The sequence below is a fragment of the Stenella coeruleoalba genome, assembly GCF_951394435.1.
Source record: "Stenella coeruleoalba genome assembly, chromosome: X".
Lineage (NCBI taxonomy): Eukaryota > Metazoa > Chordata > Mammalia > Artiodactyla > Delphinidae > Stenella > Stenella coeruleoalba.
In genome coordinates this window covers 100073401-100087686 of record NC_137152.1, presented here as the reverse complement: position 1 = coordinate 100087686, position 14286 = coordinate 100073401, and the positions used below count along the sequence as shown (strand labels likewise).

At 40.1% G+C, this 14286-nt stretch overlaps 1 protein-coding gene across 1 annotated transcript in view; it reads right to left on the bottom strand.

The window, feature by feature from the left end:
- Positions 1-14286, bottom strand: part of GRIA3 (glutamate ionotropic receptor AMPA type subunit 3) — a 289448-nt gene that overhangs the window by 15143 nt on the left and 260019 nt on the right. Inside the window, exon 13 of the mRNA XM_079910123.1 lies at positions 8297-8544. Within this exon, the coding sequence (XP_079766249.1) occupies positions 8297-8544 (248 nt within the window). The remainder of the gene's footprint in view (positions 1-8296; positions 8545-14286) is intronic.

Genomic DNA, 14286 nt, shown 5'->3' with positions numbered 1-14286 from the left:
TTGAAGCCAATTGATAACCAAGCAAGAGAAGATTCTTTGTTGGATAAAAGGATTTATTCTACAGTCCTTTATATTCTTTTCCATAGGTTACCTTGGGAAATGTGTAGTAAAGGGATTTACCTCTCTACAGTAGCTGTTGGAGGCTGTGGAAGTTCAAAATATGCCCTAGACTACATTAGTATCTGTACCCCTTTAAAGAAGCTTTATCGATTTCTTTTCACAGGGGTTTCTGGATGCAGCATTCTAGGAGAATGAAGGTTTAAGTTATTTTAATCTTTCTACCCTTGGATCATCCTGAGCTTTCTCCACAAGCTGGGAGCAGGCACATATGACTGCTGGCAATACTGGACTCTGGCCGCCCAAGTGACCCTCATTCCACAGGGGCAGCCACAATGATTTGCAGAGCTGTGCAGTGCTTAGCTGCTAGACGCTTCCTCTGAGACAGTATTTATATCATGTAGTTCACAAATGTAGCTCAAACCTATTTAACTCCTTGCTAATGAGATCATAATTTAATATAAGTGCAAAGAGGGAATTCAATAATGCATGCATATAACGTTAGGAGTTGAAAGCTGTGAGTTATTTTACTGAGGGCCCAACAATGCTAGTGATTGAAACCTATTGATGAGCATCTGTGCTAGAGAAGCAGCCCCCAAAGTCACTTGGAGATATGTGGATAAAACCAGGGCATTTCCAAATGATAACCTCTCAAATTCAAAGTGATACATCCCTTGATTATACAAGTTGTGAGTTTCACTGATGGATTTCTGCCAAACTGGGCCTTTGTCCAATCTCTCCCTCTAGAACAGGAAACCTAAACCATTATGGGTTGTGGACTGTCTCACATAACCCAATTTGTCTGGAAAGACTTCTTACTCAATTTGTCCCTGACAGGGAGAAGGGGCTCAGGGAAGATGCTAAGCTTCTGGAGAAGCCAGTCTTGTTTAAGATGTGGCCACAGATAATTTCCCAAGTACATAATTCATATGATTCACTTGAAAAGTCTGTTTTGAGATCCATTAAAAATTCAAACTATCACACTTCGTTGGGTTTTATCACATACAAGGGTATTTTCTTTAGTTCATCCCAATGGTACTGAGAAAGAGAGGCATAGATTGAGAAGGACAGAAACCGACCAGAAACTCACATGACAAATGTTTCTGAAGACATCTAGTTCATTCTCCTGATTCTAGGCAAAATATTCATTGAGAGTTTAATCTCAATGATGGGTGCCAGCATCCTATTCCCCCCCCAATGGCCCTCCGTTGACCATGACCCATAGAAAAATAATCAGTCTTAGCTTACACTCCAATAGATTGCAACAAATGGGGGTCTATATGTCAGATCTGAAAGCTGACTTCTGCTTGCTGCTCCAGGGTACATGCCACCCTCTTCCAGCTCGCATGCTAGCATCCACTTCTCTGCATTTCCAGCAGTGATGCTAGACAAGACACACTAGCAGAGTCAGTCTCTCCCTCTCTCTCTCTCTTTTTTTAATGTAACGTATGCTATTGTCTTAGGTCTATATTTTGAGAAATATTTGCTTCAAAGCCAGATGAAAGTAAGCTTTATGGTGAATCTAGCACTTGGACCACACTTTTGCCACCTTTGACAAATGGAGATTTGCCTCATGTGCCAAGGGCCAGATGCTATACCGCTCTCTAGGAAGTCAAAAGAGAATGGATTTCAGTTCTCCATAAAAGAAATCTGCCCCCCACCCTGTTCCACCAACCTCAGTTCCCACCCTCATCGAATGTATTTCAATCATTTCAAATCTTTCGTGTTTCTTTTCCATGGCTGTCCTACCTTTCAGAGAGTGTAGTTCTATAATCTTCTTTCCAAATGAAAGGAAACCAAATGATTTGGTCTTAGAGGGGCAGAAAGGGCATAGACATGCACCATTTAACTGTGCACTGCAGCGGTGTCTTTCTTCTTAGCAATTGTTCAACAGCATTCTTACCTTCAGGCTTTTCAGTCCTGCTCCTCTTTCTGTAGCTCTGGTGTTGGACATTTGCTCATTATTTGTCAATAAGAAACACATTCAAGTTATCAGGATAATACCAAAGGCAAATAATCACATCCTAATCATAGAAACCATGTTAAGGCCACGCAGTCAATTTGAAAAAAAAATTCATTAGAATGGATTAATTTTTTAAAATGTTTTCTTTCTGGATTACAATATATTTTTCCGGTGGTAGAATCTATTCTTTAACACCATCTGGTAAAATCAATGGTTTTGGTAGTCCCTGGACTGGTTCAGTTCTTAAGGCAAAAAGATCCCTTGTTTGAAGTAGCCACTTGAAAGAAAGTGAGGGTTTGCTCTTGGAAAGAAAACCTGAGTAAGTTCAAGGAGCACATTTAGTCACTATCAGGAAAGATAACTGTCAGTTTCTTCATACTTCCAGGAGGCGGCACCAGCATAGAGACATGCAAACCAACGAAGAGCATAATATACTCACCCTACTCCTTGATCCCAAACCAGTCTCGGTGATTCACAGGAACTTCTTCTAAGACCCAGGGAGTGCGATCAATCTGTAATGATTCTTGACTACACACATAACAGTGTCAATAGAGAGTCACTGGGATCCATCTTAACCCTGGGTATCCAAAATGTCTACCTTTAGGGATGGCTCCTGCCAATAAAAGGTCCATCTTGTTGCAGGTAAAAGACAGATGCAGATTCACATCAATTACCTAAGGCCCAAGAATGTCAAAGAGTTCTGGGTGTGGAAGAGAAGTGGTTAAGAGATGGTGGCATAGGAGAGGAGAATTGTAGACATACATGGAAGAAGAAGAAATACACACAAAAGTGAGGATCTCATTTATATATATAGGAAACACAGTACCACATCATTCATCTCCGTACCACCAAACAGAAGCCAAGGACATTTGGAAATGTGCTGTCCTAAAGTATAAATTTTTTTCTATCTCTGAATAGGACACTTGCTAAGCAAATGTATGGGATTAAAAAAAAAAGATTGTTAGTTATAGGGAGGAGGAACATGTTTGAATTTCTTAAGAGAACAACTCTTTTTAGGTACTTTAAAAGCACCCATGTGAAAGGAAGCACAACTAATTTTAATTGCAAGCCATTTTTGGAATTTACTAAAACAAGTTCTGTAAGTTCTTCCCTAGCATCACATTGGTTAGTTTATTCTAGTTCCTATATATTTGCGAAGATAATAAAACTGCATTTCTCTATCAATACTCTATAAATTATAATGGTCATCCAACCATTTATTTAATGGAAGTTTAAGTTCATATCCTATCCTTATCCCTTACTTGCCTATATGCCTTACAAGTTAAGGCAACTCTCATTGCAGTCAAGTAGTTCAGAATGGTCTCCTTTAAACATTCTGTTCCAGTGTCCCCCAAAGCACGCAAAGTGTGCTGATCTTCAGCGTGGAAAATATGCACACTGGAAGTCGATTTAAATCCCTGGATAGAACTAGAACCAGGGCAATTCTAGGGTGAGGTGGGGTAGAGTTTATAATGCCTTATCACCCATCACAAATAGATTGTTTCAGTGACCAGCCCCCTTCAGGTAAGGTAAGGTTACATGGGGAAGCTAAGCTGGTGCCCTTTACCCAAGATTAAGGGAATGAAGCAGGGTGGGTGGGGGGATCAGAAGAATTTGAAAGTTTGAGGGGACAAGCAGCTGGGGAGGGAGGCTGATGTGGTAATTCGGCAGCTGAATCTCCATTCTGCTGTGATTTACAGCGACAGACTTTCACTGGCTGTGTCACAAACCCCTGGTGATTGGGGTTTATCGCTCTTTATTGGCTCTTAATTACTGCATTTGCACACACAGTGTAATAAAGCACTAACACAAAAGGGTGGTTTGCAGGTTAAAAATTCCCAAACCACAGCTCTAATTTCCCTGATCCTTGCCTGTGCATTTATAGTCCATCATGGAAGGATCAAGTCTGATTTGTTTAGGCCCAATTAGCCCAGGTTTAGGAAACTGGTAAAACCAAGCAGTATTTTAGTTCTAACCTGTAGGGCTGGTGCAGGGGCTACCCTGGTGACTGACCTTGTCTTTATTCATTGTATCAGAAAAATAAAAAAACTCTATTTCATTAGCTTAAGCGAGTGCACATTTAAAACAGCCTGATCATTGCTTGTTTCTTCCATAGAATAGTAACATTTTGTGAAAAGGCTTAGAATGTGTAATGTCTCATGTCAGGGGGGAAAGTCAACAATTTAACATAATTGCCCGTTTATCATTATTTAAAGGTTGCAGGGGAGAAAGAGAGAGGGGGGAGGGGGAGAGGGGGAGAGAGAGAGAGAGGGAGGGGGGAGGGGGGAGAGAGAGACGAGGTGGGGGGGAGAGCGAGATAAGTAATACATGCTTTTCTCCGTCTCCTGGTCTCAGAGATAATAGGTGTAGAAGTGTTTTTGAAAAAGTAAAAGCACTCATAAATGTCAGGCTTTGTGATTATTGTCATTTTTAGTCATCAGTACTGAGGGCTGGAATGGCTTAAATATGCTATTTGCCTTGTAACCAAGGTAGTTGAGAATAAACCTGATTTTTATGGAAATATATCACATGCAATCAGATTCACATTGCTCATTGGATGGGTAGATGTGATAAATTGCTGTCTACAATATTATCACCAGAGGTGGCCCTGAAAGTCAGCAGAGATTTGTGACAGCATTAGCTGTGTGACCTTCTCAAAGTCACCACCATCTCTGGGTCTCACTTTCTCTATGAAATGATGGTCTATTTGTCAATTGTCATGTTAACTGGGGATGGAATACAATAAAGAAATGTAATTCTCAAGCCATTTTACTAATACAGTTAAAACTCACTGATTTGGACTAACAGAGGGGAAGGATTATCTGAAGAAGAAAGTCCTGAATTACAAAATAGGTTCGAAGAATGACAGTTTCATTGCTTGAAGTCTGTTTTGTAATTCAAACTCACTCTAAAACATTGCCTTAGTGGAGGTCCTCATGAGAACTGCTTTAGCAGATAAATTTGTAATGAATATAATTATATCTAAAACAATGCTTCCGACATTTGAAAAAGGTTTGTTCTCTTAAGGAAAAATTCAACTGGCAGTCTAGTCGAAACTCTTCATTTGCTTAACAAACCTCTCGACCTCTCTTAGACTGTAGACTGGTCCCTGTCCAGTTTATCTCAAATTATAAATTAGAGGGCTCCAAAGTAATGAGGTTCCACTGCCTTTTCTACCTTCTTCTCCATTGATTTGTTTTTGGCATCACCACTAAATAGTGGGAACAGATTCAAGTTCACCTCTTGCCCCTTCTCTTGCTCACTCTCAGAAAACTGCAGGTAGCAAGAAGGAAGGAGATAAAGGCAAGCTCCTTGGTAATCCAGAAACGGAATAAGCAATTGTTGGATAGGCAACACTGATCATACTATTATCCATAGTTGAGAAAGGGGTCGACTTATTTCCAAAGGTTGTCTGGAGGAATGACCAAAAAAAAGTGATTTGAAAGATGCCTGGCAAGTAGCACTATGGTCAGAGAAGTTGGAAATACTGAAATATTTTTCTATTTGCATATCAAAAATCAGATAATCTGGAAATCGTGGGGCTGGCAACAAAGTTACTTGATAATTTTGCAGCAGTATTAGCTGAGGAAATATCTGGGTGAAAAGTAAAAATTCAGCCAGATGTGTGCAGGTTTTTTTGTTTATGTAACATCAAACATCTGGTTATTTGAGAACTTCTGGGCAGTTGGCATCCTGTGGGTGTTTTAGAGTCATCTTGATACAGTCCATGGCTCCTTTTTAACCGTGCTGGGTATGAATGATGAATTCGTGACAGCCACGTATCCAATCCAGCTCAATGTTTCACTCTGCAACTCACTTGAATGATATAATTAGGTTCTCCGTGGCCTGATAATAATATGAGAAAAAAGACCAGGAAGAAGGTTCTAAATACTCTAGGCATCAGGTGAGCCACTACAAAACTCAAATGAGCCACGTGAATGGCATCAGTTCACACTGGTGGGAGAGGAAGTTACTGCTTTTTGACACATGGTAAAACCTTGATTAATTGGAATCCATAAGGGATGGATGGAATTTTCAATAAGAATACTCATTTTGTCTCATTCTTAGCTAATCACACTTTTTGTTTTCTCAAAATGCTTGTATCCACTTTCTTGCCTCAGGCAAGCGGCCTCTAATGTTTGAGGGTCAATCCAGATGGAGAGAAGATAGAGGAGACAGAGCTGAGTGTGACCCAACCATGGGTCATCTCTTGGCAAGTGATTGAAAAAAAAATCAATTCCTTGCAGTCTTCTTTTCTGGTACTACTGCTGCTTCCTCATCAATGTGGAGTACTGGGGCGGGGGGCAATTCAGTTAGTTGGGGTACTGGTTAGGTGAGCTCTGGTTAATCAAGGTTTTACAATAAAAGACCTCGCCAATGCTTGGTAAGATTATGTCCTGAAGAAAGTCATTTTTAAATTTAGTTCTTGGAAAGTGCTCTGTGTTTCCAAACCCATATTATACTGCAGACTGGCAAACTAACTTTTCCGTCAGGGTCCTGAGGAGTGGAGAGAGAAAGAGAGGAGCAGTGGTGTAACCATTGTCTCTGAAGGAGAAAAGTTTCGGCTTGCCTGTCTGTTCGTCTCTGATTGGGAAACACTATTCTTCACCTTAAGACGCCCATGGTATCTTGGTCGTACAAGAGCCGATCGTACATGCTTCAATATAATTCTCATGCCCTTTGGGCCATGGAGGATTCTGTTTTCAGGTCCTCTCCTGTACTTACCCAACGTGTCTTTCCATCATTTGGTGTTGTGGCTTCTGAGCTCGCCCCTATTTCTCGTTGCTTGGTTGAAGGCTATTCATTCTTTCTAGCCCCGAATAGCATTAAGGAGCCGAAGGAATGCCAAGTAAGATGGTTTTTTCTCACAACGGTAGCCTGGATAACCATTACACCTACCTGAACTAAGAACACAGCTAAGGAGAAGCCACATCAGGGATGCACACACAAAGAGTATCAGTTAGGTGACGCGCTTGTTTAAATATACAAAATATCTTTGTAGTCTATATATGTGGTGACTTATTGAAGAAAGACCCCATTTAACTTGAAACTGAGCTTGTTCTTTGGCTTTCAAGTTGAGTGGGGCCAGCTTAAATAGGCCATCACATATAGAGAGCAACGTCTCATCACTCATACACATGATGGAAGAAGCCAGCCAGCCACTGTAAGCAACCATCATACCATCATGCCTTAGGGGAAAAAAGGCTGTAACCTGACTTTTCAGTAGATGGATTTGATTTCTCACACCACTCATCCGAGGCAGGTGGGGACAGTCTTAAGGAAAGCCTCGGGCTCTTGAAAGCCTAGGGCGTTGAAACCTACACCACGGCCTTCATAAGGCAAGCGGTCTGGTGTGTGAGGGGAGGGAAGGGGTGTGGATGGGAAGCCTCTGTCTGGGAGTTTAAGAAGGGACCCAAGTTAGATCAAAACTGCGGGCGGTGCCCTGGAGCCTTTCTAGGTCCCAAAGCTGCCAGGCAGGGGAATAACCTGGTCAATCCACTTTATGTGTGAGTCTTGTGCTCTCTCCTCAATAATAAGATAACAGTCTTGCCGATTACTCGTCACTAAGGGTACCCGGTTGTGGTGACATTGAGGCTGACCTTGGAGTCACCGCCCCCGCTGCCGCACTCTCCTTTGTCGTACCACCATTTGTTTTTCAATTTGTCCAAGAGGCCTTGCTCATTCAGTTTTAATACTGCCAGGTTAACAGCATTTCTTGAAACGATAAAACATAACTTGTAAGAAAATGCACAAATGCTTAGGAAATCGTTAACGTATAAAAAGGAGCACAAGAGGACAAATTGGCTAAATTTCACAGAACGTGGAGCTATAAAAATGTCTGTACAGCAAATACAGGGTTAAATATTGGAAGGTGGCATGGAGGATAACATTTGCTCAAAACTGAAGTGTGCGGGATGGGGAGATTGTCTTTGATAAAGAAAGTAACAAGAACACCACATCCATGCAATTAACATTCGTCACATATGGTACCATAACTTGGCTTTTACCATTTAAATTGAAAAAGCCGTTGAACTGTAAAATTAAACAGCAACAAACAGTCAGAGAGGACAACACAGAGAGAGAACATTAAAAAAAAATGGATGCATTAAATAGATGAGACCATAATTTACCGTCTTATTTAACTCCATGGAATATTGTAGATTTTAAACTTTTAAAAGTTACCTCAAAATCCACAAGAAAGAAAATGACAACAAAATGCATCAGGGTAGGTGGAATACTATAACAACACGGATATTGTTATATTATTCCACCCACCTTAATGCTGAGCCTTTAGGGGTTGCCACACCATAGCCTTTGGAATCCAGATTTCCACCAACTTTCATCGTATCACACGGTTTTCTCTGCTCAATGTACTCATTCATGGTTGACTCCAGCAGGAAGGCGAACTTTCCCTTGGACTTCCGCACTCGGGCCACTCCGTCTGCTGTTGTTTTGGTAAACACAGATGGCTCTGCCGATTTCATGTAAGACCACATTTTCTCATAGACAGCAATCTTGGATCTCTGCAACAGAGATGAGAATTCTTAGAGCTACCAGATATTAAAACTGGAAGAGGCCTCAGTGCAGTGGTTTTCAAATAGTTTTGATTGCCACCCACAGTAAGAAAAGCACGTTACACTGCAACCCAGTAAGTACATTCATACGTATGTAAGCATGGTTCCAAAATAGGTTTCTCAAAACCACAGTCATCTTTGCTGTGTGTGATGCTCTCTGATATCTTCTATTCTATTTGAACCACAGTCATCTTTGCTGTGTGTGATGCTCTCTGATATCTTCTATTCTATTTGAATTCACTTAGAAAAATGCCAGTCAGGACCCACTACATTGATTTTATGGCTCCAATAATGGGTTTCAACACTTTGAAAAACACTTTCTTAGTTCAATCTTTCTCTCAATTCAGAAATCACTCCTACACTATCCTGCTATGTGATTACCCTTTACTGCCTGAAAAAGAAAAAAAAACCCCAAAAAACGGCTATTGGAAGGGAGTATACAACCATTTTAGTTAGCCTACTCCAGTATGGGGCATTAATTATTCTAAGAAAGTACTTCCTTATTCTGACCTGAAATTTGTTTCTCTATGACTCCTACCCTTTACTGCTATCCACTAGAGCTATGCAAAGTAATTCTGTTCCTTCTTCTACACGGTGGTCCTCCAGATATTGCAAGGTTGTTGTTATGCCCCCTCTTCATCTCTTCATCAGGTTAAACTCCACTGATGTCTAATACTATTCCCGGAAGCCTCATAGAACCCCATGGGTCTTTCTCCCATGGGGTTCTAGCTAGCAGTGTCTCTCTTAAACTGGAGTGTCTAGAAATAAGCATGGCATCCCTGTTATACGACAAGGACAGAATGAAAAAAACTGCTTCCCGTCATTGGAGCATATTCTATCACTACTGCTTGAGCTTTCATTAACATATTTAGTCTTTCATCCATCCTTTCAACAAATACTTATTGAGCACCTGCTATATACAAACCACTCTGCTGGGGTGTGTGAAGAATATGTGAGTCCTTCCCTCAATTCAGATTGAGGTCAAACCCTCCAAACTGTTAGTTTTTTGTACCATGCCAAGTTTCCCTCATCCTTAGATTTTTGAATTTAATTCCATTAAATTTCAATTCAATTCAGGTGGTCCTTAGAACATGTACTAAATACTTACAGGTCTATGTTAGGCATTTTGGAGAATATAAAGGAAGCATGGTCTCAGTGACCCCATGACTTACAATCGAGTTGGGAGCTAGATCCTTAGGAATGAAAACCCTAGAGAAAAATTAAAAAGAATCTTTGACCAGAAGTGAGATAGCCTGGTAGAAACTATAAACACATGCCGTGTTTTCAAGCATCCTTTTATGGCGTTTTCTGGCCTCTACCTCAGCTTTTTGGATTGTTTATTTAGCTTCTCTTCTCTGGACTTTGGCCAGCTGCATTGTGTCTTTCTTGAGGCTTGCTTGGACCTGCTCAAATAATTCCAGAATTATTTGCACTCCCAGAACTATCACCATGGAAATTAAGCATTGCGTTTATGGCAGTCAGATCCTCAATGAGTCACTGAAATTATTCACTGAGTTGAAATATGCTTGATTTGCATAAAGAACAGGAAGAAAAGCCAATATGGCTGAAGCCGAATGAACAAAAGGGAGAAAGGTAGGCAAAGAGCTGAGAAGAATAATCAGAGGTCAGATCTTGTAGGGCCCTGTAGGTCATGGTAAAAAGTTTGGATTTGTTTTACATGTGATGGGAAACCATTGGAGGACTTGAGGAGGAGTGTGAGAAGATCAGATTTAAAAATTTAAAGCATTACTCTAGCTGCTGTATGGAGACTAGACTATGAGGTGGGCCAGAGTGGAAGCGAGGAGATTGGTTAGGAGGCTATCCTAATGATCCAGGGAAGAGATGGTTGTGACTTGGACTAGGCTGGGAGCAATGGAGGTAGAGGGAAGAGGTTGGATTCAGGATATGGTTTGGGGAGACAGCAAACAAGCCTTGCTGATGGACATCTTCACCTGATGGACCTAGAGACACTTTCAGATTAAACATTTCCAAACCAAACTTACTGTCTTCCTTGTACAGCCTGGTTCTCCTAAATTCATCAGCAAACTACCTAACATCCAAGCTAGAAAGTTTGGTTTTTATTCTTTCTTCAGCCTCTCATTATGCCATGTTTATTCTAACATAGAAATGCCTGCAGGGTCTGTCCTTTTGTCTTCTTTTCATTCTCATTACCGTTGTCCTGGGGCAGGCTCTCCTGTTTTTGGTCTAGACTGCATTGCCTCCTAACTGGTCTCCCAGCCTCACCTCTCTCTTCAATTTATCCTCCAGTGTTCCTTTCAAATGTAAATCTCATCAGGTTACTTCATTCTTTAAAATTCTCCGATAGTTCCCTAATAGCTACAGGCCAAAATCCAAACTCTTACGTATGATACTCAAGAGTCTTTATGATCTTGACTACTCTCCTAGGAGCCAGTCACAATGGACTACTCACTGTTCACTGAAATACGCCACACATTTGCATATCTTCTACCTCTGGTTACGCTTTTGCTTCTGCCTGAATTATCCCTATTCACCCTACAAGATCCAGAGTGAATATCATGTCTTCTGTGAAATCTTTCTTGACTCACCTCAGTCCCCACAGAAGTGCTTCCTCAGCTAGTCTCCCAAAGTACTTTGTTCGTACGTTTGCTATAGAGCTTTTACTAAATTGCATTAAGGTGAGTTGGCTGTGGGTCTGTCTTCTCCATGTTTCTGGGTGATTTTGAGGACAAGTCCATGCCTGATTCATTTTGGTAGCCCTCTTGGAATCCAGCATAATGCCTGATGTATGGTAGGTACTCAAGATATATTTAATAACTGACCTTAGGCCCGATCAGGGTGACAACAAGATTCTTGGTCAAAGATATCAGAAGGTTGGTGAAAATGGCTACCAGCACTAATTTTATAGCACTGTAGAATTCTAGAGCTGAAGTTACTCTAAAGATCATTGGATCTTTCTTTTTTGTAAATAGGTTCATTAGAAAACAAACTTATGGTTACCAACAGGGAAAGGGGGGGGAAGGATAAATTGGGAGATTGGGATTGACATATACACACTACTCTATATAAAATAGATAGCTAATAAGAACCTGCTGTATAGCACAGGGAACTCTACTCAGTACTCTGTAATGGCCTACATGGGAAAAGAATCTTAAAAAAAAGAATGTATGTATGTATATGTATAATTTTTTTAACGTCTTTATTGGAATATAATTGCTTTACAATTATATGTATGATTGAATCATTTTGCTGTACACCTGAAACTAACAACATTGTAAATCAACTATATTCCAATAAAAGTTAATTAAAAAAAAAGATCATTGGATCTTTCTCAGCTAAACCACTCAGGATATATGTTTTATAATCCGTGGTTTGTTTGGTTTTTTGCCACTTAGCCTGCCTTTGATGTCCACCCTAATAACTTTCCTCCTAATAAGATTGAAATGAAATCTCATCCGTTGAAATTTATGCTCATTTCACATCACGTTATCCTCATCTGACACATGAAACAATTTCTAAGCATCATAATGAAATATTCTCAATGACTTTATTTCATTTCAGTAGGAATTTCCTAGACAATTGCTCAAAGAATTTTTCAAAGTAGTAAATAATTCCGATGCACAGAAAGATACAAAAAATTATGTTAAGAACGCCTGTGTACCTGCCACGAAACTTAAGAAATAAAATATTATGAAGTTAGTTGAAGTGTGCGTATGTATCCTCCCTAATTGCATACCCCTCCTCTGGGCCAAAAGTAATCTCTATACTGAATTTGGTCTTTATCATTCCCTTGCATCTCTTTATACTTTTTCTCCTTTGTAATGGCTGCATAGCATTTTAATCTACGAATATATCATACCTTATTTACCCAATCCCCTACTGAAGGACTCTTAGGCCAGTTCCAAGTTTTTGCTATTATAGACAACCCTGTGGTGGGTGTGTACCTTTGTTCACTTACAAAGAGGCATTTTGTGTTCTTCGTCTTGGCCCAATCAAATCTAAGTGAAAGGGAGAGGGAGTTAGAACAATTTGTCTCTTACACAATTTGCAAATAGGCCATTGCTTCCAAAGGTAAATTTATAAGGCAAGGGCAAAGGGGTCCATGAAGTTTGATCTGAGTGTAGTATAGTTTGGACTCATTTACTTCATCATTTACTTGAGCTCTTTGATTGCTGATACAGGTTAAAAGGTTTATTCCTTTAGGTAATGATGCATTTCTAGGAGAAAAAATGGCAGTACTTGAAGTGGGTACTTTAAATGTGTGTGGTGTACATGCAACAGATATTAATGAATGCAGTAAATGAAAAGTTAGTTAGTGGCAGAAATGATTGGGTCCTGCTTGATGACTGATTTCTGAGGGACGTTAGAAAGGGGAAAAAGAAATGGCTCATCAGTGAGAAAAATTAAGCTGAAATGTTTACCTTCCTAACTAGTGTTTAAGTGACAGTATAACATTGAGAAAAAAATATCGCTAGCATTTTGGGTTTTTTTTGCAGTCTGTCTTTGGTTGAAATATTGAAGGCAATAAAAGGTATTGGATCTTAGCTCAATCATCTGGAAGAAATTTTAAAATTTATGGGCAGGATGTGTAACAGCAAATTCATTTTTCTCTAACCCACCACGATTCATTTATTTCATCCCACAGAGCACCATTTTGTACTAAGAAGGAGTAGACAATGGTTATGTAGAGAGGCCATAAGAAATTCTCTTAGAACTGCTAGATAATTAGCAAATGAAATCCAGAAAGAGAAATACACGAATGGGGGAGGAACAGATTAACCCCAAACGGCAGCTAAAGTAGCACACTAGCATTCACGGATTCTACAGTCACTGTTCTGACGATCTGTGATAGACCATGAAGGTCAATGATATGGAGAAGTTTGCTTTTTTGTTGAGGTGAGAATTTGAATCTTGGGCTCTGTGAGGCTGGTGTGTGGAAGCAAGTGGCTAGTGAGGGCGCTCAGCCCACCACTCAGCCCTTGGCTTTCTTTGCAATGGTGTTTGTTGCTCCTTGTCACTGTGCATAAAAGTGTTCCTCTGTAGACCCAGGTCAGTACAAGGTAACTGTATGGTGCAGTGGTCGAGAATATGGAGTCACACTGCTTGTGTTATAATCCCATTTGCCTAGTGTATAAATGATCTGGCCCCTATGTGTCTCAATTTCCTCATCCATAAAATGGGATGATTTTTTTTAAAAGTGTCCACTTCAAAGGTTTATTGAGAGAAATTACATGAGTTAACACAAGCATCTCACTTAGAACAGTGCCTGACACACAGGAAGTGCCGAAAAACAGTACATATATTTATAGTACAGAAAGCGTAATTTGCTTTAGTGGCAGAATTTAATAGCACTATAAATTACTTCAGTCCCATATACACAGGAACATTACTTCATTTTATAAAGGAAATTATATGTGCAAGTATTATTCACGTATCTGGATCTTCAGACACATTCCTGGTGAATGTGCATGGTCTGCCGTCAGCGAAAATCATTGTCATGTGATTTGGATTTAAAAATTTTTGTTGGTGGAGGAAAAATGGGTAGAATGGCAAATTTCCTTTTTTTAAACATCTTTATAGGAGTGTAATTGCTTTACAATGGTGTGTTAGTTTCTGCTGTATAACAAAGTGAATCAGCTATATGTATACATATATCCCCATAACCCCTCCCTCTCGCGTCTCTCTCCCTCCCACCCTCCCTATCCCACGCCT